Below are 23,194 nucleotides of genomic sequence, written 5' to 3' on the forward strand. Positions count from 1 at the left end.
TAACAAAAGTCATCTCAGGACACTTTACAGAGTAGGTAAAGACGACACTTGAGACACTAGATGTCGTTGTTCTGCTCGTTCTCCAAAATCAACCTTTGACTTTTAATTTTTCTTTATTACTGATGGTTATAATAACGTGTAAACAGTTCAAAACGCCCGTATATTCATGATCAACCCATTCAAAAAGAGACAGAAGAAGCTTTTTTCCTTTTTTATTCATATATCAGCATATAGTCCAGTGCACAGTGAGACAGCGGCCCCGCGGCACTGACGGGATTCAGACCCGCGACACTTTGAAACGGCTGCTTTACACCCGGAGAAGCAAAGTTCCATTAAGATACCAAACACGATGCTTTCAGTTACGTTTAACATGGAAGAGGTGGGACAATTCACAAAGAGCACGGTTCCAGTACGCCGCGGAACCCTCCGCACCACGTCCTCCGCGTGATTTTGGTTTCTATAAATACAAGTTCCACGTTATTTATTTATTTATTTATTTATTCATCTTCTTAAACCACGGTACTAACCACTGACACGCGTCCCCCACAGACCACCACGGTATGATTGACTCAGCTGCTGTTATACTTACGTGTGTGTGTGTGTGTGTGTGTGTGTGTGTGTGTGTGTGTGTGTGTGTGTGTGTGTGTGTGTGTGTGTGTGTGTGTGTGTGTGTGTGTGTGTGTGTGTGTGTGTGTGTGTGTGTGTGTGTGTGTGTGTGTGTGTGTGTGTGTGTGTGTGTGAACAAGAGAGAAACAGAAGTGTGGATATATTTTACAGACATGACGGAAATGAACACCACTGTTATTGCAAATGGTGGTTTTTCTCTTTTAACACTGCAACAGGGGGACCAAGCAAATTTACACAAGGGTTTGTTTTTGTTTCACTTTGTCGTCGTCGTTTTTTTGTTGTTGTTTTTTTCAAACGGATCTATTGTTGCAGACTGGTGTGTGTGTGTTTATCGTTGTGTTCCCGTCCCGTCGTGCGTTCAGTCCATGTACATGGGGGAGCTGGGAGACGCCGGCATCTGATCCATGAGCCTGCACACGTAGCTCGCCACGTCCACCGAGCGCTCCTCGTACATCTGAATGAACGGATCTTTCTGTGGAGCACAGAGGGAGAAAAGTCGAGTTATAACTCCTACAAAATGAGACAAAATGAGAACTTTATGCAAGAAGAACTATCGTTGTTTAAACACACGATACAGGTGTGTTTCCATTAGGGTCCAATGCGCGGGATGAGGCGGTTCTATCTCACAGAAACGCACTTAATTTCCACGTGAGTCGCTCGATTTGTTGGCTCTTTTTTCTCCCCTGAGATTTACTCGTTTGCTGATTGGATGTAGCTCTCAGCGGGACGTGACTTGTGGTCGTACAGACGCCGCAACAACACGGTGAAGTAGCACAGACACTTTTATCCAGTGGGGAAGAAGAAGAACGCAGCGCAGGGAACGATCCGTTCACGAGTTTGTTAACATGAGTCCTGCGGCGGCCGGGTGGGATTCTGACCTGTGGTTCTTTGCTGCGTGCTCCCTCTATCTCTCACACACACACACACGCACTCGCACACGCACACACACACACACACACACACACACACACACACACACACACACACACACACACACACACACACACACACACACACACACGCACACGCACATGCACACGCACACACAGACACACACGCACACACACTCTACTGCAAGCGGGGTGACAGCCTGCCTGTCTGTCAACACTTTACAGCGTCTTGCTTTAAAGGTGGAGTGTTTTCTTCCATGTTACTTGAACATAAGTTGACGTTGTGAACAGAATTTATATTTTTCAGTTTACTTTGTTATAGTACATTTATTTTTCTCTCTTTTTTTACGGACGCACGGTGGGAGGGCGCCCTTAGAGTTAAAAACCTCCAAGAGCAAATAAATAAATTGTAAAAATGTGAATAAAAAGTCAGTTTCTGAAGCTGCTGGCAGACGAGCGCGACACTGACGCACGCACAAAGCTTTTAACGAGCGTCACCTTCAATAAAACGACACTTTTCTCCGGTTTGAGCTTTGTTGGAATCACGACCCGATCTACGATTTATTCATTAATGTGCAGAAAAGTTCCACGTTAAATCTTTAAGTCAGTCTGACACATTTGAAGCCTTCGTGTGTTCTGAGTTATGAGTGAAGACAGAACTCACCAGCAGCTCTTTGTACTTTGGCCTTTTGGATTCGTCCTTTGTGAGGCTGAAAAAAGAGGAAACATAAGAAAGTGTTAAAAGAGGAGGATGCAGTTCAGTCGTCTGTCCAGCAGGAGGAGGAGGAGGACAGGACGACTGTGTGGGAGTTTAGTTTGTTCCCTAAATGTAAATAAAGAAACATCAAATACAGCTTCTTTACGTATTTGTCCTCTTTTTAATTACTGTTTGACAAGTGTTCATTTGTGTCAATGCAAAAAAATGGTGGTTAAAAATATAGAAAATAAATAAATAAAACCAATGTAAATAGGTATATATTTATTATTATTATATTGTATTTATTTTTTTATTTATTTTCTGTATTTAGAAGTGTTAATGTTTGAACGCACTAAAATGGTAATTAATAATAGAGAAAATAAATAAATACAACAAATTAAAATGTAAAAAGGTATATAATTATTATTAATATCATATTGTATTTATATTTTTTAATTAATTAACGCATTTTTAAATGTAGTTTCTGAATTTAAATACAACAAATTAAAACATAAAGAATATATATATTTATTATTATTATATTATATATTATTATATATGTTAGAGAAGTGTTAATGTGTGAACGCACTAAATGGTGATTAAAAATAAAGAAAATAAATAAATAAAACAAATTTAAATGTAAAAAGGTTAATAATTACTACTGCATTTACGATTTTTAATTAATTATTATTTTAAAAAGTATTTACTGTTTTTTTAAACACAGTTAGAGAAGAATTAATGTGTGAACGCACTAAATGGTCATTAAGAATAGAGAAAATAAATAAATAAAAATAAAAAATGCCACTCATTCTGTCCGTGGTAGGAGCAGTTTATGTTTATGAATCATTTCAACCCTTAAGTGCGTGCGTGATGGAAGAGGCTCCTGCTCTGTGTGATGTTGCATAAACTCTTTAAAAGTAACAAAAGCATTTTGCAAAGAAAAACACAGTTGCAGCTATAAAATTTAACAGGTTATCAGAGCGAGCGTCATGTAAATAAGGTAAAAGCAGCGTCCCCCCTGTTTGCAGCTGTAACGCGCTGCAGAACTCCTCCCCGGCCGTGCGTCCTTACCACACGTTGACAAAGGAGATGAATTTGGGGGAGAAGCGCCTCTCCTCCGAGTTGCTGAGCTGCGGCGGGTCTCCTCGCACCACCTGGGTCAACTGGTCGAACACACTGTTCCACTTGGGGTAGGGGAACCTCCCGGTGGCCAGCTCGTACTGAAACACACGGGGACACACGTGCGACACCGTCAGCACAGACGCATAACAGTGGAAGAGGGGAGTTGGGGTTTGCTACAGCGTTGTTACAGCAGAGGGGACGAACACGGTGAGAGAGAGAGAGAGAGAGAGAGAGAGAGAGAGAGAGAGAGAGAGAGAGAGAGAGAGAGAGAGAGAGAGAGAGAGAGAGAGAGAGAGAGAGAGAGAGAGAGAGAGAGAGAGAGAGAGAGAGAGAGAGAGAGAGAGAGAGAGAGAGAGAGAGAGAGAGAGAGAGAGAGAGAGAGAGAGAGAGAGAGAGAGAGAGAGAGAGAGGAGAGAGAGAGAGAGAGAGAGATGTTGACCCTATCCCTCTGACTCGCTCCCTCAGATAGTTTCTGTAGTGCACCTTTCCTCCCCCTTCCCTCCATCACTCCCAGGTATCGTTGCCCCAGCACCATTTTGTTTTGAGTTGCTGTCGGTGGATTTTAGGGCCCTCCCACTGTTCCTCCGTACCGTGCCCGAGCACGTGTCACGGCTAAAGTCTGGTTCCTTTGACCAGTGTGAGTGCAACCGTACCGCGTCTAGGAGCGGCACGCTCGCCGACCAAGGCCCGTTTTTATTTAATTTCTTCACTCTGTTTACGAGTGATCTATGAATGTGTGAGGGTGTGAGGTACTTTAGTTGCTTTTATTTTATTTTATATTATACAATTGTAATAATACAATGTATTTATTTAAGATCACAGGCGTTAAAACAGAAGGAGCAAAAAATAATTAATTAAATTAATAAATAGTCCTGGAGATAACAAAAAAAAGGAAAAATGGAAATAATAAAACAGTTTAAAGATATTAAAAAAATGAAAAAGTAATAGAAATCTTTTTAAAAACCTCAAATAATAATAATGTTGGAAAAAGGTGAAATTAACTTAAAAAAACTAAATCATAAGCTGTTTTTTTAAAACAATGAACAGGAGCTCGTCTGAGTGACGGGACTTTGTTGTGAGGATGTGAGGAACTTCAGTCCCCTATTTTATTATATTTGATTTTATATTTTTATGACACTAATGTCAGAAAAAGGTGAAGTAAAAGTGTGTGTGTGTCCGACTCACCAGTGTGATCCCCAAACTCCAGACGTCTGAGCGGACGTCGTAGCCCTGACGGGACGCACTCGGGTCGATCCGCTCGGGCTGACAATGAAACAGGAAACACATTAAAGTTTATTATTATTATTATTATTATTGCCCAAGTAACATTATTTCATATCTGCTATCGATGAATTACCAGAAAACATGTTATATTTATATGTATAGATTTTTTTTTATTGAGATGAAACGACATCAGGACAGAGGAAGAGCTCGGTGTCGCTGCAGTGCGTTGTGAAAACCACCAGATGTCACTGTGTGTGTGTGTGTGCGTGTGCTTGCGTGCGTGCGTGCGTGCGTCTGTTTGCCTTGAATTTAAAGCCTCAAATCTTTTCTCAGCATAAACAAAATTGAAGCTTCATAATGTTTCACCTGCTCATCTTTATCATCAACTCACTTTGAAAGTCAGAAGCTGCAGCTGCACCTTTGTGAAGTGATTAAAAAGGGTTTGATTTTAAACCTCAGACTATTTTAAACGTAGAAAACAGGTGTTTGTGCCTGAACTGGGTCTAAACCCGTCCTCTGCTCCACACCCTCGCCCCTGAGATCATCATCACCTCGGGCATGTTTGCACCTGCACAACAAGATGATGAGCTCTGCAGCACTAGACACACACACACACACACACACACACGAGCAGCGCGTTCCCTCGTTCCTGCCTCTCAGGACTGCAGCGCGGCTCCGCAACGCCTCTCTTCGCGCCTGCCAATTCCGTCACCTGCGGCTTGCCCCGCGGCTCGTCACAGACCGCAGAACAGACGCGGTGGTGACGTGCGTCCCAGGCTGCAGAGAATCTCCTGCTGCTGTGCAGAGAGGAGGAAGCCTCGATTTAGATGCTGATGTCACCACCTAGCAGAGCGGGGCGGCGTGTGCTGCAGCACAGACGGGTTTAATGGAACAGCAGCTGACTGCAGCACAGAGTCCGCTCACATCTGCCAACTCTCACTGTTTAGTCTCCACAGGCTTTCAGACCTAAACAGCCCGAGTGGGGAGATGATTAGACTGCAGTTTTGATTCATTCAAGGGCGCACTCACACTGTGCCTCCGTACCGTGCCCAAACAGGTTCCACGGGTAAAGCCTGGTTCCTTTGACCAGTGTGAGTGCAACCACACTGACAACTGCTGTCCACGGCCCGTTTGGGAGAGGTGGGCTTTTGTAAAGCGTGTTTGCACGTGTACGAGCACGAGCGTGCACACGTGTACGAGCACGAGCGTGCGCACGTGTACGAGCGTGCACCTTATTATATTGTATTTACATTCTTTTAATATATTTTCAGTATTTTTAAATAGTTTGAGAAGTCTGAAAGCAAAAAAAAGGTAATTTAAAGAAAAAATAAAACAAATTAAACAAATTCAAATCTTTTAAAAAAGGAATATACCTTTTATTATATTGTATTTATATTTTTTAATGAATTTTCAGTATTTTTAAATACTGTTTGATCAGCGTGAATGCACAAAATGGTAATAAAAATAGAAAAAATAATTAAACCAATCAAATTAAAAAAAGGGTATATATTTATTATAATTATATTCTATTCATATTTTTTATTAATTCATTCGTTTTTTATTTATTTTCTGTATTTTTAAATACAGTTTAATAAGTGTGAAGATGCGAATGCACTAAATTGTAATTCAGCAATTAATGAAAATAGAAATAACATAAAAAATAAATATATACATGTGTATTTATTTATCTTTTGCCCTCTATTCTTAATACCCGTTTGACATGTGTACGTGTGTGTGAATGCACCGTCAGGCTACTTAATAATAATCATGAAACAATATTTAGTTGTGGCCCTAAACATCATCGTCACCACGGAGAGCACGAATCCCTCATGCATCCAACGCCTGAATGTGACCTGAGGTAAAGAGCGTGTGACCACATATCCAAACAATCAGTCAGACTCCCTCAGCTGTCCTGGGGTCAGCCTTCCTACGTCATTAAACCTGCTGCAACCAGCGCCGCAGCGATCCAACCAGCGCCGCAGCGATCCAACCAGCGCCGCGGCGACCCAACACCTGGAGCGCGTGCCAGCTGGAAACAGGAAACTGGAGCTGGGATTCCTGCAGTCTGAGCTCACGGCCGTGGGAAGCTCCGGAGCGAACCGCGTCATGAATGGAGCCGCTCAGAGGGCAGTGTGTGTGTGTGCACGCGTGAGTGTGTGTGTGCACGCGTGAGTGTGTGTGAGGTGGTGGTGACAGTGGTGGTAGTACCAAATTTAGAGTGGAAACTTCTGCGGAGGAACCAGAGGGGGGAGCCGAGAGGAGCGACCCCCGCGACAGAAAATAACCTCCAGTGATGACGACGCGCTGAGCTCACCGCTCCATTATGTCGTTGTGTGCACGCGGATATTTATGAATCGTCTTTAGTGTCGTTGCACCAGGACAATCAAAATTTACAGTACGACCCCTTAGAGCAGAGAGCAGAGAGCAAAACTTAAAGTATGTTTGTTTATTTGTTGCATTGGTGATATTTAAATATTTCAGTTTGAATTCAGAACTGTAGCCAGACAAGGCTGCGTGTGTGTCTACTGGTGTGTGCGTTTACTGGTGTGTGCGTTTACTCACTCGTGAGTCTACTGGTTTGTGCGTTTACTCACTTGTGCATTCACTGGTTTGTGCGTTTACTCACTTGTGCATTCACTGGTGTGTGCGTTGACTCACTTGTGTGTTTACTGGTGTGTGCGTTTACTCACTTGTGCGTTTACTGGCGTGTGTGTTTACTCACTCGTGCGTTTACTCGCTTGTGCGTTTACTAGCGTGAGTTTACTCACTTGTGCGTTTACTCACTTGTGCGTTTACTAGCGTGTGCGTTGACTCACTTGTGCGTTTACTAGCGTGTGCGTTTACTGGTGTGTGCGTTTACTGGTGTGTGCGTTTACTCACTTGTGCGTTTACTCACTTGTGCGTTTACTGGTGTGTGCGTTTACTGGTGTGTGCGTTTACTGGTGTGTGCGTTTACTCACTTGTGCGTTTGCTCACTTGTGTGTTTACTCACTTGTGCGTTTACTCACTCGTGCGTTTACTCACTCGTGCGTTAACTCACTCGTGCGTTTACTCACTCGTGCGTTTACTCGTGTGTGCACAGGCATCTGTTTTCGAGTCAATGCCGAAGCAAACTAAGTTGTTTGACTTTGGGTTGAAAAGTTCAGCAGAGTTGCATTGTGGGAAATGTAGGATCAAGTGTCTTTGTAAATGGATCCATATTAGGGACTAATAGACGTTTTTTTTTATCTGTCACCAGACCCAGAACTACACAGAAGTCCCACTTTAATCACTAATGAAAGTTTGCTGCAGTTAGGGAAAGAGAATATGGAGAAACTCTGATATCTTTGACGGAACAACTCTTGTACAACAGCCCTAAATAAAGACGTCAGACGTGAGTGAAATCAGTCAGTCTGTGCTTGGCAACGTCCCCAAATCCTCGCCATCATGACTCATGAATACATTTTCCTTTTCCAGTGAAACACTGGTCAGTTAATGGAATAAAGACGCAATGGGTAATGAGATTATCGCTAAAAGCCCCATAACAACACACACAACCTGGTATCTGCAGCTGATCACGGACTGAGATTTCTGCCTCTCACAACTCACTTTCTGGCTCCGACATCAAACACTCCACACCCGTTGGCATTTCGAGACTCTTGCACTGGGAACTTTTAGCATTTCCAAAGCAAACAGCAGAGTATCGTATCACCAGTGACCTCAGAACACATGTTAACCGTGAAGGAGAAAAACACCAAAACGCCAATTCCTCTCTTAAAAGGTGCATTACGGCCACGTGCTGCACCTTTTAAGGTCAAACACAACCTGATGTCGCTTTCTAACAGTGAAACAACGCGTGGGGTGATTTAGAAAATAATGTCAATAGTGTCACGCAGCAAAGAGCCGCTGCCGAGGACCGAGCCTGTATGGGGCCAGTGAGACAGAGGCCGCCCATATAATGTATATTAAGTTATGTCTTTCAGAAAGCGGCACAACCGACAGAGAAAATATCTACTTTCATTTCAAACCCATGAATTCACTAAATCAGCTTCCATATCTGCAATCGGTGAAGTTTTCAGTAGCGGTCAGGCCCGGGTCACTTACTGCCATGTAGGGTCTGCAGCCTGCGTCTCTGGTTTTGGCGATAGAGTCCACGAGCTGACCGCTGATGCCGAAGTCACACAGCTTTATGTTTCCGTTCCTGTCCAGGAGGATGTTTGACGGCTTAATGTCTGACAGAGAGAGAGAGAGAGAGTGAGAGAGAGAGAGAGAGAAGAAGAAAACGGGAAGTTGAAAGACGCCGGATGGTGAACAAAACGAGGATGATAAGATCAGGAATCGTCAAACCTCGGTGTATTATTTTCAAGTTTTCCTTTAAGTGGTTAAGTGCCTTCACAGTCTGAAAAACACAGAGAGGGTTTTTAGAAGCAGGAGTTGAAAATGTGGCATCTTTATTTATGATAAGAGGGACTTTAGGAACTCACAGCTAATGTTATTTTCCCTAATATTTCCTCTGGAATCACGTCGTCTAACGAGCAATATACAAACTTGTAAAATTTGTCTAACGAGGTAGCCATGAGTTCCATGCAGATCCAACAGTCGCCCTGAAACCAAAGAAAGGCGGCGCGTGAGTTTGAGGGATCCAAAACACATCTTAGCTTCATCAGCGAGGACAACAAACACAAGCTGAGGTCACCTCTCTGAACAGAGCGCCGTAAAACTGCACGATGTACGGACAATCACTACTCCTCATCACCACGTCCAGGTCCATCAGCAGCTGCTTCTGCTCCTTCTCGTCCACCGTCGAGCGAATTCTCTGTGAAACAAACACAGGCGGGACGATCAAAGACGTGTCAAAGTCGACATGAAACCCACGTATCCTGAACGGGCTAATTACCTTCACCGCCATGATCTGGTTACTCGGCTTGTGCACCATCTTGTTGACGGAGCCGTACGCCCCCCGGCCGATCTCGCCCAAGTCTTTGAGATCCTCGGCGGTGAAGTCCCAGTGCTGCTCCGGGGAGATCTTCAACTTTCCTGATGACTCGATACTGTGTGTCCTCAGCCTCTCTCTGCCAGGAACCACAAGTGTGTGTCATGGTTAATGCAACTCATACCTTTCTGGCATTTTCACTCTTTTCTCTTGTAATCCTTAAAATGCTACTAATTAGCGTACGGCACTTACATGTAAAGGAAATGCACCAGGTGCTGACACTCATCAATATTCAGTTCTCATATATTTCTGATAAAAGTCTGATTTGCAGAGCTTCCTGCCTCGTCATTGTCGCTTCTTTTCACTTGCTCTGCTCATGCTGCGTTCAAGTGCCATGGGAAGTCCGACGTTTCGGACCTCCAACTAGGCCAAGGGTGGGCAATTTCGGTCCTGGAGGGCCACTGCCCTGCATGTTTTAGGTTTCTCCCTGCTCTAACACACCGAAGACTTGCATTTGTGTGACGAGCTTCAGCTGCTTAATAACGATCATTAGTATCAGGTGTGTTAGAGCATGGAGAACCCTCCAGGACTGGACCTGCCCACCCCTGAACTCGGCAAAGTGCACTGGAATGCCTGTCAAAGGGGAACCTCCTGCTAGTGAATTCATGGGAGGTCATTCTCCCTCGAATTGTGCTTTTTTTTTAGATATTCAAGACATTTCTTAGCTTCTGTGTTTACTCCTGTCTGCTTCTCCACACTGGGGCCGTACGGGCCACCATCTACTGTAGGCGATAAACCTTAACGATCCTTTTAAGAGACACAGAAACAAGCTTTATTTTTGCAGGACCGACATGACAACAGATGGGGTTCACTCACATGTGCGGGTTCTGAAAGGGCGGCCCGGCCGTGTTCAGTGTGAATCTAGTCGTGGGTTTGATCGGAGGGTTGGCGAAGTTCAGCTTCAGAGCTTTGCGTTTACCTGAGGGGAGGGAAAAAGAAACGGTAACGTGATCAAATCTAATGTAGCGAGGATTGAGCAAGACCGGGAAAAGCCAACTCACCCCACATGGAAGGTCAGAGTGAGAACACAAAACCATGAAATGAGATAACAGGGAGGGAGGGAGGGAGGAGACAAGTAAATTCATCCAAATTTACTCACATCCGTGGATGTCATGCTTTCCATAGAACAAGGGGATAAGAAGTGGCAACTTCTGCATCACCATATACGGATGTTTTACAACATACACGAGGAATCTGCTCTGTTCATATCTACAGAAGTATACTCACGCATGAGCCGGGAATAAGACTGGTGATATTCTTTAGGTTTTATTATTGTCAACACATAAAAAGACCAAAACGCTGCGCTCCTTTGTATCAGGATTAGGGATCGAACCATGTGGATGTTTCAGGGCCGATCCAGATTCTTTACCCATCAGCTTTAGCCGACGACTGATGATTGATACGGACTGCCAATGTTCTTGAGCCAATATTTGGAGCTACTACTGCTTTCCCTTAATTTACATCATAAAAACGACACAATGATGATAACAATTTACAATTTTAACATATATTGAACTTAAAAAAAGGCGTCTGCAGCAACACAGAGGTGCCTGTGGACGCCTGTCTGTAAATAACACAGGAAAACACTGTCGGCGAACGCAGCAGCCCGCATCGGCCGATACGATACACCTAAAAAATGCAAATATCGTCCGGCCGATGTGTCGGTTTATCACTAATTGTAAGTGACGATAGTGCGACTTGTTGCTGCTCATAGGGGAAATGTTGGGTCACAGAGTGTGGTCTTGACCTACACTTTATATCTAAAGTGTCTTGAGATAACATTGTTATGATTTGACACTGTAAATAATAATGAAAGAACAGTGAATGTATCTCCTAACAAGTCTAGTCTGTGTGTATCCCAGCACACAGTGCTCAGATCCGACTCATCACCGTCCACACTGCGCCGACCGCAAGAAGCGTGAAACACACCATTAGTTTTGGCCTTTTCATGTGATTTCTCAACAATAAAAACCATGCAGAATAACACCTTTAACATTTTCTGCTCTTATATTTACACTCAGGCAGGTACGTGTGTGAAAAGACTATAATCCAATTATAAAACTTACTGCTTTACACTGAAATTGATGGGACCGGATTATAATAAGAGAATACTTAATATAATCCATGATTTGCAATATAATGACTATGACAGTTGAACATTTATATCATCCAAGTGTAAGAATGATCAAATCCCGCTCTTGTTGGTGGACACCTTCAAATATTCACCAGTGTTGCTTTTAAGTGGGAAAATAAACTCCGCACCTTAAACCTGTGAATGTTCTCATGTGTCCAGGTCGTCGTTATCCTCAAAACAATTTCAGTCAAAAGCAACTGGACTTGGTTATTTGTCTAGGAAGACGTTTCACCTCTCATCAAAGAGGCTTCATCAGTTCATGTACGCATCTGACCAGGCTGGGACTGGACCAGGACCAGGACCAGGACCAGGACCAGGACCAGGCTGGGACTGGTCCAACTAACTGGTGTGAAGATCCAGGTATTTAACTTCTCACAAGGTCGATGATGTCACTGGAACCCTTTGTGCTCCAAGTGCCAACGACCGTCGTTGGAGTGACAGTCGATCTCCACACCAGTTAGTTGGGCCAGTCCTAGCCTGGTCCTGGTCCTGGTCCTGGTCCAGGTCCTGGTCCAGTCCCAGGAAACGTCTTCCTAGACAAATAACGAAGTCCAGTTGCTTTTGACCAAAATTGTTTTGAGGAGAACTCCCCACCTTCTTACAGTCATCTCTCCAAATCCTATATTTGATGCAGAAACAGAAACGTAGCATGCAGCTAAAGAACCCCAAACCCCTACATTCACAGTGCACGCACACCAACCCACACAGGACAAAATAAAATACAGGAGAAAGCAAATAAAACACTTAATATACGACATGCTTCTCAAGGCCAACTGCTTTGATTTCACCTTCAAATCGCAGGACAGCGCTCCACGCGTCGCTCCACCCAGATACCACAAGAATGCGCGCACTTGAATTCCAATCGGCTCGAATGCAAAACACCGCTTGAAATGACAACTCTGGAGTGTGTGTGCGCCGTGTCTCGACAAGCAAGTGCTATGCTGAGGTGCACCCATGCCAATAAAAACAAAAGGGTAATGTGACAACACTACAGGCACCGCTTCTGCTTGTTAGTTGCACACTGAAAACCAGTTAAGGTAGAGCTTCCATTACAGAGTTGAATTGGGAACTTAATTAATATCAAAACAGAGTTTAGTTGGGAGGCTCTTTTATCAATATGAGTGAAGAGGATCCTATAAATATCAATGGAAGCTCTGAATCTTAGGCTTGTGCCGATGAGGACGAATACAAACTTACCTGTTGTTGTTGTTTACAAGAAGTTGCTTAATCAGTAGGACACTAAAGTGCACGTTAAAGGGGTTGCTCAGATATTTGGAAGTGGGCTGAGTTTGTTAGCTACAGTAGACGATCAGCAGACAGCCCTGTTGAAGTTTACGCGGGGGGAACTGAAGTTGTTCTATGCTCTCGTCAAAGCCACCAGACTTGACAAAAACACTGATTTACCTCACGCTGATTAACACAGGAGTTGCAGGTCTATGGCTGCCTCGATCGGCCGGTTTGTTTGTAACAGAAAGTGAAGTAACCGACGGAGGCGGCGGTAAAATGACTGCTTATGTCAATGGAGTCTGGTGGCTTTGACAAGAGCATACAACGGCTTCAGTTCCCATTAAACGCTTTACCTCACGGTCACAGCCCTTTACAATGGGGAAGTGAGGTCGTTATCTGTGCTCTCTTCATCATCATCATCATCATTGTTCTCATCGTCACTTTGGGACGTGGGAGTAGCTGGTCTGCCACTGCCTTTATTTTAGTTCACATACTTTTCTTTTAACCTCTAGTATTTACTGCAGCTGCCCTCACAAAGTACATACTGTAGCATGCAGTATGTATACAACTGGGACATATTGCACCTTGAATTCAGACCCTCTTGCATATACTCTGTGCAAAGGATTGTGGGTCAGAATAGCCAGAGAAGCATGCTTGTAAAATCTGGCAAGATGTTATTAGGACATCCTGGTATTTTTGGCAAACTGCATTTGATACTAACACAAAAACAACACAAACAAACTAGCTGTAGACCTGCAACTCCTGTGTTCTGCGAGGTAAAAATCACTGTTTCTGTCAATGGAGTCTTGCGGCTTTGAAGAGAGCACAGGACGGCTTCAGTTCCCCGTCGTAAAGAGCGGTCTGAAGGGAAGGTAAAGCTGTGAAAACATAACTAAGACATTGTGTTAGCTGGCTAAAATCAGTGTATCTGCTGCTCTTAGCTTCTGTCTCTGCGTTGACAGATATCGACTGTAAACAACAAACTGACTATTCAAGAGAAACTCATACAATCACACTTCCAAATATCTGAACTATCCCTTTATTGAGCAGTAGGCAGTTGCTTTGAAACATGATTCATTAAACCTCTTTTATAAAACGAATAGAAATTCCATAAATGCAGATGTCTGACAAGCTGCAGCCTTCTCACATCCTCTCATCTGAGCGAGTCACTTTACGCTCAGAGCTACTCGCTCGCGGCACAAGCCTACGTGGACCCATCAGTCCATAAGTCTTGACTTGGATTAGTGGAGAACAGCAGGACAGACTCCCCCATACCAGACTTTCAGGCGGAAACAAAGGGATGAGAACTGTTGGTGCTGAAGCAAAAGAGGTTTGGCTTACTTGGGGGAGCTCCAGACAGGTTTATCTGAAACCCTAGAGGTGAGAAGACAGCTTTTAATTCCTTCATATTTCACCTTCAGCTTCAGACACCTCCCTCTTCTAAAAACAAAACAAAAACAACCTCCTCCTGTGATAAAACGTCTGTTTCACCCAATCCTGCAGTTTCAGGGTGGACACGAAATCACAGAAATTGGCCTCGCTTTGGTAGCGTGTCGTCTCATCGCAGGTGAAACGCATCATCGGGAGGGTGATGCACAACATGCACGCGCGTTTACGACACAACTACGGGCACTTGAGTATGATGGAAAGTGTGACGGCGAAGGAGGGAGGCGAAAATGAACTGCAGATGAAACAAACAGGGATCTACGAGTGGGATATAAATGACCATGATGAAAAACACATTAGAGTTTAATAAACATCATCTCGGGGCGGCTCACCGTCATCAGCATCACGTCAGGAGTAAGGAATCATTAGTGAGCAGCAGTGAGGTAAAAGGTGAAATATGGTCAGGGAAATGTGCAGCGGAAGGTTAAACAACACGACTTAATGTCAGATATCTATTTTTTTATTATTATTATTATTATAAAATCAAATAAAACAAAGCATTTAAAGTCTGTGCTATTATTCCTGTTAGGGTTAAATAAAGTAGCATCTCCTTTGTAAACCAGGGATTTAAATAAACGTGCTTCTAAAATACAAAATCTACACAAACTCTATTTAATTTGTCATTATTCAGAACTGAACTAGCAGCTGAACACTTTATTATTATGTATTCTGCCTCCCAGAACGTGTCATCTTCTATTAAGAAGGAGAACTTTAAGTCGATTCATAATCAAACTGGTTATTTTACATCACAAAATCAGCAAAGTGTGTCGCTTACCTGTTTCACTCTGACATCTCCAGCAGGTGTTGGACTCTGAAAGTTAAAACGAGACATTGTTTGTATAAAAACACGGCGTTGTAACGAACATTTGCTTTAAATCGTTTTAATGTTTTCAGGCTTTCAAAAGCAGTGCAGAGAGCTGCAGGTTTCACTGAGCGCACAGAATGGATGGAGTCCCATTCAACTTCCAAATCAATTTCATCTCATCTCATCTTCAGCCTCTTATCCGGGGTCGGGTCTCGGGGGCAGCAGCTCCAGCAGGGGACCCCAAACTTCCCTTTCCCGGGCCACATTAACCAGCTCTAACTGGGGGATCCTGAGGTGTTCCCAGGCCAGTGTGGGGATCTAATCTCTCCACCTGGTCCTGGGTCTTCCCCGAGGCCTCCTCCCAGCTGGACGTGCCTGGAACACCTCCCTAGGGAGGCGCCCAGGGTTCATCCTTACCAGATGATCCTGAACCACCTCAACTGGCTCCTTTCAACGCAAAGGAGCAGCGGCTCTACTCCGAGTTCCTCACGGATGCTGAACTTCTCCCCCTCTCTCTAAGGGAGACGTTTAAAACCGCTTTCCATACATTAAATGCATTTTTGCAAGGAATTAATGTCAATTAACAAGCTTGGGGTAAAATATATATATATATATATATATATATATATATATATATATATATATATATACTGCTCCGGTGCCTTGGGACTCTGGGGAGCAGCCTGAGCCTCCAACACTGCTAACATTCACCTTCACTGCAGCAGAATGTGCATAAATTCTTCCATTAACCTGCACTCAAAATGACATTATGGATATCTGGATTGTGTTTTTTTCATTCGGGCTATCTGAAATAATAATTATGACCAGTAACAATTGGACTGTAGATATGTGAAATGGGAGTTTTATGGGAGAATGTTCACTCTGCATATTTAATGTGTAATTGTGGATGTCCAGAATTGAGAGCTCAACACACATGAATGCAAAAGTGACGTAAGTAGAATTAGTGAAAATGTTATTGTTGCATATGAAATTATCATTCGGAGGAGTAAGAAGAGCATAAATGGTATTATGGATATCTACAATGTAATAACAGATAGGAGTGTGAGTCTATTACAGGTTTAAAACCAATTAAATGCATTTTGCAAGGTCATAACAAAACAATGCATTGTCGAATTAATGACAATTAACAAGCTTGGGGTAAATAAATATATATATACTGCTCCGGTGCCTTGGGAATAATATATTTTGCAGAGCTGGGGAGCAGCCTGAGCCTCCAACACTGCTAACATTCACCTTCACTGCAGCAGAATGTGCATAAATTCTCCCATTAACCTGCACTCAAAATGACATTATGGATTATGGAGGAGTCTCTCCTCCTAAGAATGACTTTACACATATCCACAATGTTCACTCTGCATATTTAATGTGTAATTGTGGATGTCTAGAATTAAAAGCCCAACACACATGACTGCAAAAGTGACGTAATTAGAGCTGATATTGTTATTATTATATTATTATTCTGAGGAGTGAGAAGAGCATAAATGTTATTATGGATATCTACAGTGTAATAACATAGGAGTGTGAGTCTATTACATGTTTAAAATCAATTACATGCATTTTGCAAGGTCATAATAAAACAATGCATCGTCGAATTAAAGACAATAAACAAGCTCGGGGTAGTAGAATAATAATACTAACCCTGCTCCGGTGCATTGGGACTCATGCATCATGTATGTGTGCAGGGCTGGGGAGCAGCCTGAGCCTCCCTCCCACACGGCTAACCCACCCTGCTAACATTAACCTTCACTGCAGCAGAATGTGCACATTTCCTCCCGTTAAGCTGCACTCACCCTGCATGCTGCTCATGGTGGTGATGTGCTGGGGCTGGAGCTGGGGCTGGAGCTGGGGCTGGGGCTGGTGGTGGAGGTGCGCGGCGGGTCCTGCGTTGTTGTGGCTGCCGGGTGTTGTTGAGTTGTTCGGACTGGGAGTCGCCATTGTTGTGTGTTTGAATTCCATCAGCAGCAGCAGCAGCAGCAGCAGCAGCACCGGGCTGCAATGCAGATACACGGAGAGGAGAGGCGGCTTCCCCCGTCCGTCCTTCCGCAGACACGGTCACAGCCCCCGCGTCACTAACGGCAGCTCAAACGGCCCGAGCGCGGCGGTTAGATGGTTAAAAACGCGTTAAATTACTCCGTTATCTTTTAAAAGTGTCGGGGTTCGTTGATGGAAACGTTAACACAAACAAACATCCAGCTATGCTAAGCTAACTAAGCTGGTTAGCAGCGCTAGCGGAGAAGCTGTAAGAGCCGCAATCAGCTGACCGAGTGACACTGACATGTCAACACCCACGGAGCGGCGCGAGCGGCCGGCAAGAGGCGACGGTTAGCCGAGCTGACGCCGGATGTGACGTTGGTTTCAAAAATAAAACAAACATTTATTATTATTATTATTAGTAGTAGTAGTAGTTCTATTATTATTATTATTATTATTATTATTGTTACTATTATTTACCAAGCCCCCACCACAGCGACTTCCTGGTTGATCCAATCAGGAAGTGGCACTAACTGCAGTTCTCTGAGTGTCCACTAGGGGCAGGTTTCATAACAGAGCAGTTTCTCATTGAGCCCCATGTTAAACAGGCCGTTTACACAGCATCATTAAACCTGTTTAAGGACAAAAGAACATTCTAGTCTGTGTGTTTAGCTCATATCTCCATGAAAACACTGAGGGAGTGATTTTTTTTTGTACCAGGCTAGTTTTTATTTTATTGGAGGTTAAAGTTTATGAATAATTAGGGGCGTGGCCTTTTGAGTGACAGCTAGTTCTTGGCCGTCACTTCGCCCTGGAGGCTAGTTGTCAGGGTTAGCATCATTAGCTTGCTAACTCCGTCATCTCGACCTGGACTGTGGTCATTCATATGGTGTTGTTACCATAAGTGACAAGATGGTTTGCTCTTTGATCGACTGAACGAACAGATAGTTTAACGTGAGCTTTGTTATGCTAATTAAATAGCTGCATTTGCAACATGACTTGCAATACAGCCTGCTATCTATGGCGCAGATGCTAATCTGGAGCACCGGGAGGATACGGGCCGTGAGGGTCGGTGTTTTACAGTCTATGGGCGTGGGACTGAGCTAGGCTAATAAAACACAATACACACGAATGACCAAAGTCCAGGTCAAGATGACAGAGTTAGCATGCTAATGATGCTAATCCTGACAACTAGCCTCCAAGGAGAAGTGAGGGCCAGAGGCTAACTATCACTCAAGACTTAATTATTCGTAAACTTTAACCTCCAATAAAATAAAAACTAGCCTGGTCCAAAAAAATTCACCCCCCTCAGTGTTGTCATGGAGATATGAGCTAAACACACAGACTAGAATATTCTTTTGTCCTTAAACAGGTTTAATGATGCTGTGTAAACGGCCTGTTTAACATGGGGCTCAATGAGAAACTGCTCTGTTATGAAACCTGCCCCTAGTGGACACTCAGAGAACTGCAGTTAGTGCCACTTCCTGATTGAATCAACCAGGAAGTCGCTTTAGCACAATTCAACAACAATGTAATGCTTTACATAAAAGCCCTTTTAATTTGTAAAGAAGCACCGGAAGTCGTATATATATGCCCTGTGGTACCTTGACGTCACTGCGGTGCGGGAGACTGTGTGCTGGTTTTGTTGTAGGGGGGCACCCGGGCACAGGAACCGTCCCGGATTTAAGCTTCTGGTGTCACAGGACGGACTAAAAACCGTGTTTAGATTTTTAGCCTGGCCTCATTTTGGAGACAGACACATTAAATAATGTGTGAGTTTTGTTTAATGTCCAAACATTTCAGTGAAAAACACAGAATTCGTGGTGAGAAAATCAAACGAACCCTTCAGTGTTTAATCAGAGGGGAAGGAGCGGGGCGGCGCGTTTGATTTGATGCACCTGAGCGTCCCGCGGGCCCGGGCGGGGTCGGTGAAAGGAAACGTCAGACACAACAATGGGGGAAGTTTGCAAAGAAGTGTGTAATTATGTGTCTATTCTTACATAAAAATAACTAAGAACGCAGAGAGATACTTGACCAAAAAGCAGTGTAAATAATAATAATAATAATAATAATAATATAATAATAATATAATAATAATAACAATAATAATAATAATAATAATAATATAATAATAATAACAATAATAATAATAATATAGTTATTTAATCCTAATTCCCTTCTTCATAATTCATTGTTAGTTACTTTACAGCTTCCTCTCTCATACATTTATTATTAATTATTTTTATTTGATTTTTTTCCAAACTCAAGCAATTTTTTATTCTTTACTTAAATCTGTAACAAAATTCAATTTATTCCTATCAAATATTTTAACAATTTCTTGCATATTTATTTGATTTAGTTAAAAAAAAAATATTAGAAAATATGTAAAATAGTATGAGAAAAGGAAATTAAGAAAGAATAAATAACAATCCAAATAAAAAAAAACAATAAGGAAACAGAAAATAATAATATTACACAACTAGAAAACACAGAGATAAATAAATAACAAATACATTATTTTTAACACGTCCAAAAAAGAGTGTAAATAAATATACACTTATTTAATCATTAACAGCTTCAACTGTCATACATTTAATTATATATATTTTTATTATTATTATCTTTTTCCCCGTTAGATGTTATACACCTGAACGTCCCGCGGGCCCGGGCGGGGTCAGTGAAAGCAAACGTCAGACACAACAATGGGGGAAGTTTGTGAAGCAGTGAACTCTAACGCGTCCTGGCTTTCTGTCATCTGGAGACTCTGCAACTTTTCCATGTGTCTGTTCTTCGCTCTCGCCACTTATGTGCAGGTGAGCCTTCAATGTGATTTACCTGTTGTTTTAATTTTCCACTTTTATGGTTTTTAATGCATCTGATCCTGAAACTGTTGTGTCTGTGGCTTTTAGATCAACGATCCAGACGCAGGCTTATGGATGGTAACACTACAGTCATTACACACGTGATTTATGTCCTTTTTTGAGATATTTGCATGTTATTTTTGTCCTTTTTGAGACATTTGCATGTGATTTTTGTCCCTTTTTAGATATTTGCATGTGATTTTTGTCCTTTTGAGACATTTGCATGTGATTTTTGTCCTTTTTGAGACATTTGCATGTTATTTTTGTCCTTTTGAGACATTTGCATGTGATTTTTGTTCTTTTTTAGATATTTGCATGTGATTTGTGTCCTTTTGAGACATCTGCATGTGATTTTTGTCCTTTTTGAGACATCTGCATGTGATTTCTGTTCTTTCTTAGATATTTGCATGTGATTTGTGTCCTTTTGAGACATTTGCATGTGATTTTTGTCCCTTTTGAGACATCTGCATGTGATTTTTGTCCTTTTTGAGATATTTGCATGTGATTTCTGTTCTTTTGAGACATTTGCATGTGATTTTTGTTCTTTTTTAGATATTTGCATGTGATTTCTGTTCTTTTGAGACATTTGCATGTGATTTTTGTTCTTTTTTAGATATTTGCATGTGATTTCTGTTCTTTTGAGACATTTGCATGTGATTTTTGTCCTTTTGAGACATCTGCATGTGATTTTTGTCCTTTTTGAGATATTTGCATGTGATTTCTGTTCTTTTGAGACATTTGCATGTGATATTTGTTCTTTTTTAGATATTTGCATGTGATTTTTGTTCTTTTTTAGATATCTGCATGTGATTTTTTTCCTTTTTGAGACATTTGCATGTGATTTTTTTCCTTTTTGAGACATTTGCATGTGATTTTTGTTCTTTTTTTAGATATTTGCATGTGTTTTTTGTCCTTTTTGAGATATTTGCATGTGATTTTTGTCCTTTTTGAGATATTTGCATCTGATTTTTGTCATATTTACACCATGGTTCTACTGTTGTTGCAGGTTGGGTATGGGGTCCCTGTGGTCCTGTGTGCATGTGTTGGTCTGAAGCCCCATTTGACAGGTACACACATGAGTTTGGGTCTTTAGTGGTGTGTTTTTTTCTGCATGTTCGTGATCTTTTATTGAGAGTAAAAGCCGTGATAAATGACCTTGGACCCTGTAACTTCCGGAGAGTTTCCTCTCCTGTGACACTCTGTATTTCCCTGTTTTGCACTCTGTTTCTCGGCTTGGATGCGTGTTTTCTCCAGTGCAGACAGCGCCACCAAGCGGCTGCATCATGGCTGCACAGCGCAGCAGAGCTCTGGCTTAAAAATTTAATTATAATAATATTACAAAACTAGAAAGAAAGCATAGAGATACATTAATTAGAAAACACTTGATTTTCTTTGCTATATGTTTTTATAGAGATACTTGATTTTCTTGACTTTCTGTCCAAAAAGGAGTGTGAATAATAATAATAATAATAATATTATAGTTATTTAATCCTTATTCCCTTCTACATTATTCATTGTTAGTTTACAGCTTCTCTCCCATACTTCTAATTATATATACATTTTTTATTTTTTCCAAACTCTTAATAATAATAAATACCAAATAAATAAATAAATAAATAGTAAACAGTGGTGATCGACGCCCTTCATGCCTGTGTCCTGTGCAGCTCAGAGCTCATCCTGTGTGCGTGTGCACGTGTTCTCTTCTCTGCAGAGACTTTGCCCTGGAGGCGTGTGGCTGATCTCCATGTGATGGTTTCCAGCGCTCTTGTTGCCATGTTGGGATGGAGACTTTACAAAGAGCGGATCACTGAGATCTTCCAGCAGGAGGAGGGCAGGTAGACGGCCTCACTGCTGCGCGGTTTACCTCAAATAGGTGTGGCGTCTGCAGCCGCACCGTCGTCATCTGACACGCGTGATGTGATTAACGCCAAGGGAATACAGTTACCTCTGCTCTGATGGCAGTCTGCCTCTGACGGGTTTTTATTGGCTACATTAAAGCTTAGTCTAAGCACCAACAACGTCGTTAGTGAAGCCAGAGTTTATTAAAAGAGTGTTTTAAAGACTTACCTACTGGCCCCTGTACCAGCTCCTCTCATAGTAAAGTCCATGCTAGTGGATTAAAGTTAATCCCAAAAGAAGGAGCCCATTGGTGCTTTGTTTTGTGTGTAGGGACTCTTCTCATGCTGCTGCAGAGGTTTGCACAGGTCCACCTCTGTGCCCGTACTGTGACGGTTCGGTATGAATACGTGTATCGTTACACCCTCGTGGTTCAGGATCATCTAGTAAGGGTGAACCCTGGGCGCCTCCCTAGGGAGGTGTTCCAGGCACGTCCAGCTGGGAGGAGGCCTCGGGGAAGACCCAGGACCAGGTGGAGAGATTAGATCTCCACACTGGCCTGGGAACGCCTCAGGATCCCCCAGTTAGAGCTGGTTAATGTGGCCCGGGAAAGGGAAGTTTGGGGTCCCCTGCTAAAGCTGCTGCCCCCGAGACCCGACCCCGGATAAGAGGCTGAAGATGAGATGAGATGAGATTAATAAATATATTTTCCTTCTTTTTAGAGAATTTTCCGGCCTCATGTTAACGATCGTTTGGCTTCTCCTGTGTCGTCACTCTGGAAGGTAAAACTATGATGTGACCAGGAGATGCATTTCAAAATAAAGCTGATCTACTGTTCTTCTATAAAAATAAAAGCTTGTTTTTTCTCCTCTCCTCCGTCAGGACCGCAGTCGGGACGCTCCGAGTCTTAACGGCGGTGGCCATCACAGTCTTCCCCTTCGTGGCCTGGCTCTACTACTACATCCACAAGGAGCTGAGGTCAAACTGGCCTTCACATTGTAAAAATGCAATTTAGACATCGACTCCGGCTGATTTAATGTTCCTTTTGTCATTTTCTTTGACTGAAAATCCTGCACCTCGAATGCTTCTGAAGTAAAATACGTTTGCAGTATAATTAAATACAGACATACGACAGCTAAGGTGCATTAAAATGTATTTTCCATCCAAAGTTTGCTCTGTCTTTCTCTGTAAAGTTTAATGTGAAATTAAGATTTTTGTGTAAAATGTAAAATATATTAAAAACAAAACAAAACAAAGTTAATTTATTCTGTTTGTGTGATTTTTTTTGTTTGTTTGTGTTGTTTTGTTTTGTGGCGGATTATTTTTTAACTTAACTTTGAAAATTGTAACAAAACCCATTT

General features: G+C 42.4%; 2 protein-coding genes across 3 annotated transcripts; one reads left to right on the forward strand and one right to left on the reverse strand.

The window, feature by feature from the left end:
- Nucleotides 1-196: 196 nt before the first annotated feature.
- Nucleotides 197-17,417, reverse strand: map2k4a (mitogen-activated protein kinase kinase 4a). Of its 2 annotated transcripts, XM_083931045.1 has the most exons (13): nt 16,956-17,417; nt 15,115-15,150; nt 14,235-14,267; nt 10,349-10,451; nt 9,437-9,611; nt 9,236-9,355; nt 9,024-9,143; nt 8,887-8,938; nt 8,644-8,771; nt 4,522-4,599; nt 3,286-3,434; nt 2,182-2,227; nt 197-1,099 (listed from the first exon to the last, which is right to left on the reverse strand). In XM_083931045.1, the coding sequence occupies exons 1-13, from the start codon at nt 17,119-17,121 to the stop codon at nt 986-988; spliced, it is 1,320 nt and encodes a 439-aa protein (XP_083787171.1). In that variant the 5' UTR covers nt 17,122-17,417; the 3' UTR covers nt 197-985. The 2 variants fall into 2 exon arrangements, with proteins under 2 accessions (XP_083787171.1, XP_083787172.1); XM_083931046.1 differs by lacking the exon at nt 14,235-14,267.
- A 2,415-nt stretch (nt 17,418-19,832) lies between these two features.
- tmem220 (transmembrane protein 220) lies at nt 19,833-23,004 on the forward strand. Its single transcript, XM_083931685.1, has 6 exons — nt 19,833-19,949; nt 20,046-20,075; nt 21,004-21,064; nt 21,709-21,832; nt 22,556-22,615; nt 22,716-23,004. Exons 1-6 carry the CDS (start codon nt 19,839-19,841, stop codon nt 22,846-22,848), a joined length of 519 nt encoding a protein of 172 aa, XP_083787811.1. The 5' UTR covers nt 19,833-19,838; the 3' UTR covers nt 22,849-23,004.
- Nucleotides 23,005-23,194: the final 190 nt, after the last annotated feature.

The sequence above is a fragment of the Echiichthys vipera genome (assembly GCF_963691815.1).
Source record: "Echiichthys vipera genome assembly, chromosome: 17".
Taxonomy (NCBI): Eukaryota; Metazoa; Chordata; class Actinopteri; order Perciformes; family Trachinidae; genus Echiichthys; species Echiichthys vipera.

What these genes read in the sequence shown, in the direction of transcription:
- map2k4a (XM_083931045.1), bottom strand. Translation starts at nt 17,121, where the DNA reads ATGGAATTCAAACACACAACAATGGCGACTCCCAGTCCGAACAACTCA. An exon ending in ACCAGATCATGGCGGTGAAG is followed by an intron (nt 9,356 to 9,436) that starts GTAATTAGCCCG and finishes TTTGTTTCACAG; the next exon opens with AGAATTCGCTCGACGGTGGA. An exon ending in CAAAGTACAAAGAGCTGCTG is followed by an intron (nt 1,100 to 2,181) that starts GTGAGTTCTGTC and finishes TGTGCTCCACAG; the next exon opens with AAAGATCCGTTCATTCAGAT.
- tmem220 (XM_083931685.1), top strand. Translation starts at nt 19,839, where the DNA reads ATGGGGGAAGTTTGTGAAGCAGTGAACTCTAACGCGTCCTGGCTTTCT. An exon ending in CAGACGCAGGCTTATGGATG is followed by an intron (nt 20,076 to 21,003) that starts GTAACACTACAG and finishes CTGTTGTTGCAG; the next exon opens with GTTGGGTATGGGGTCCCTGT. An exon ending in TCTGAAGCCCCATTTGACAG is followed by an intron (nt 21,065 to 21,708) that starts GTACACACATGA and finishes TCTTCTCTGCAG; the next exon opens with AGACTTTGCCCTGGAGGCGT.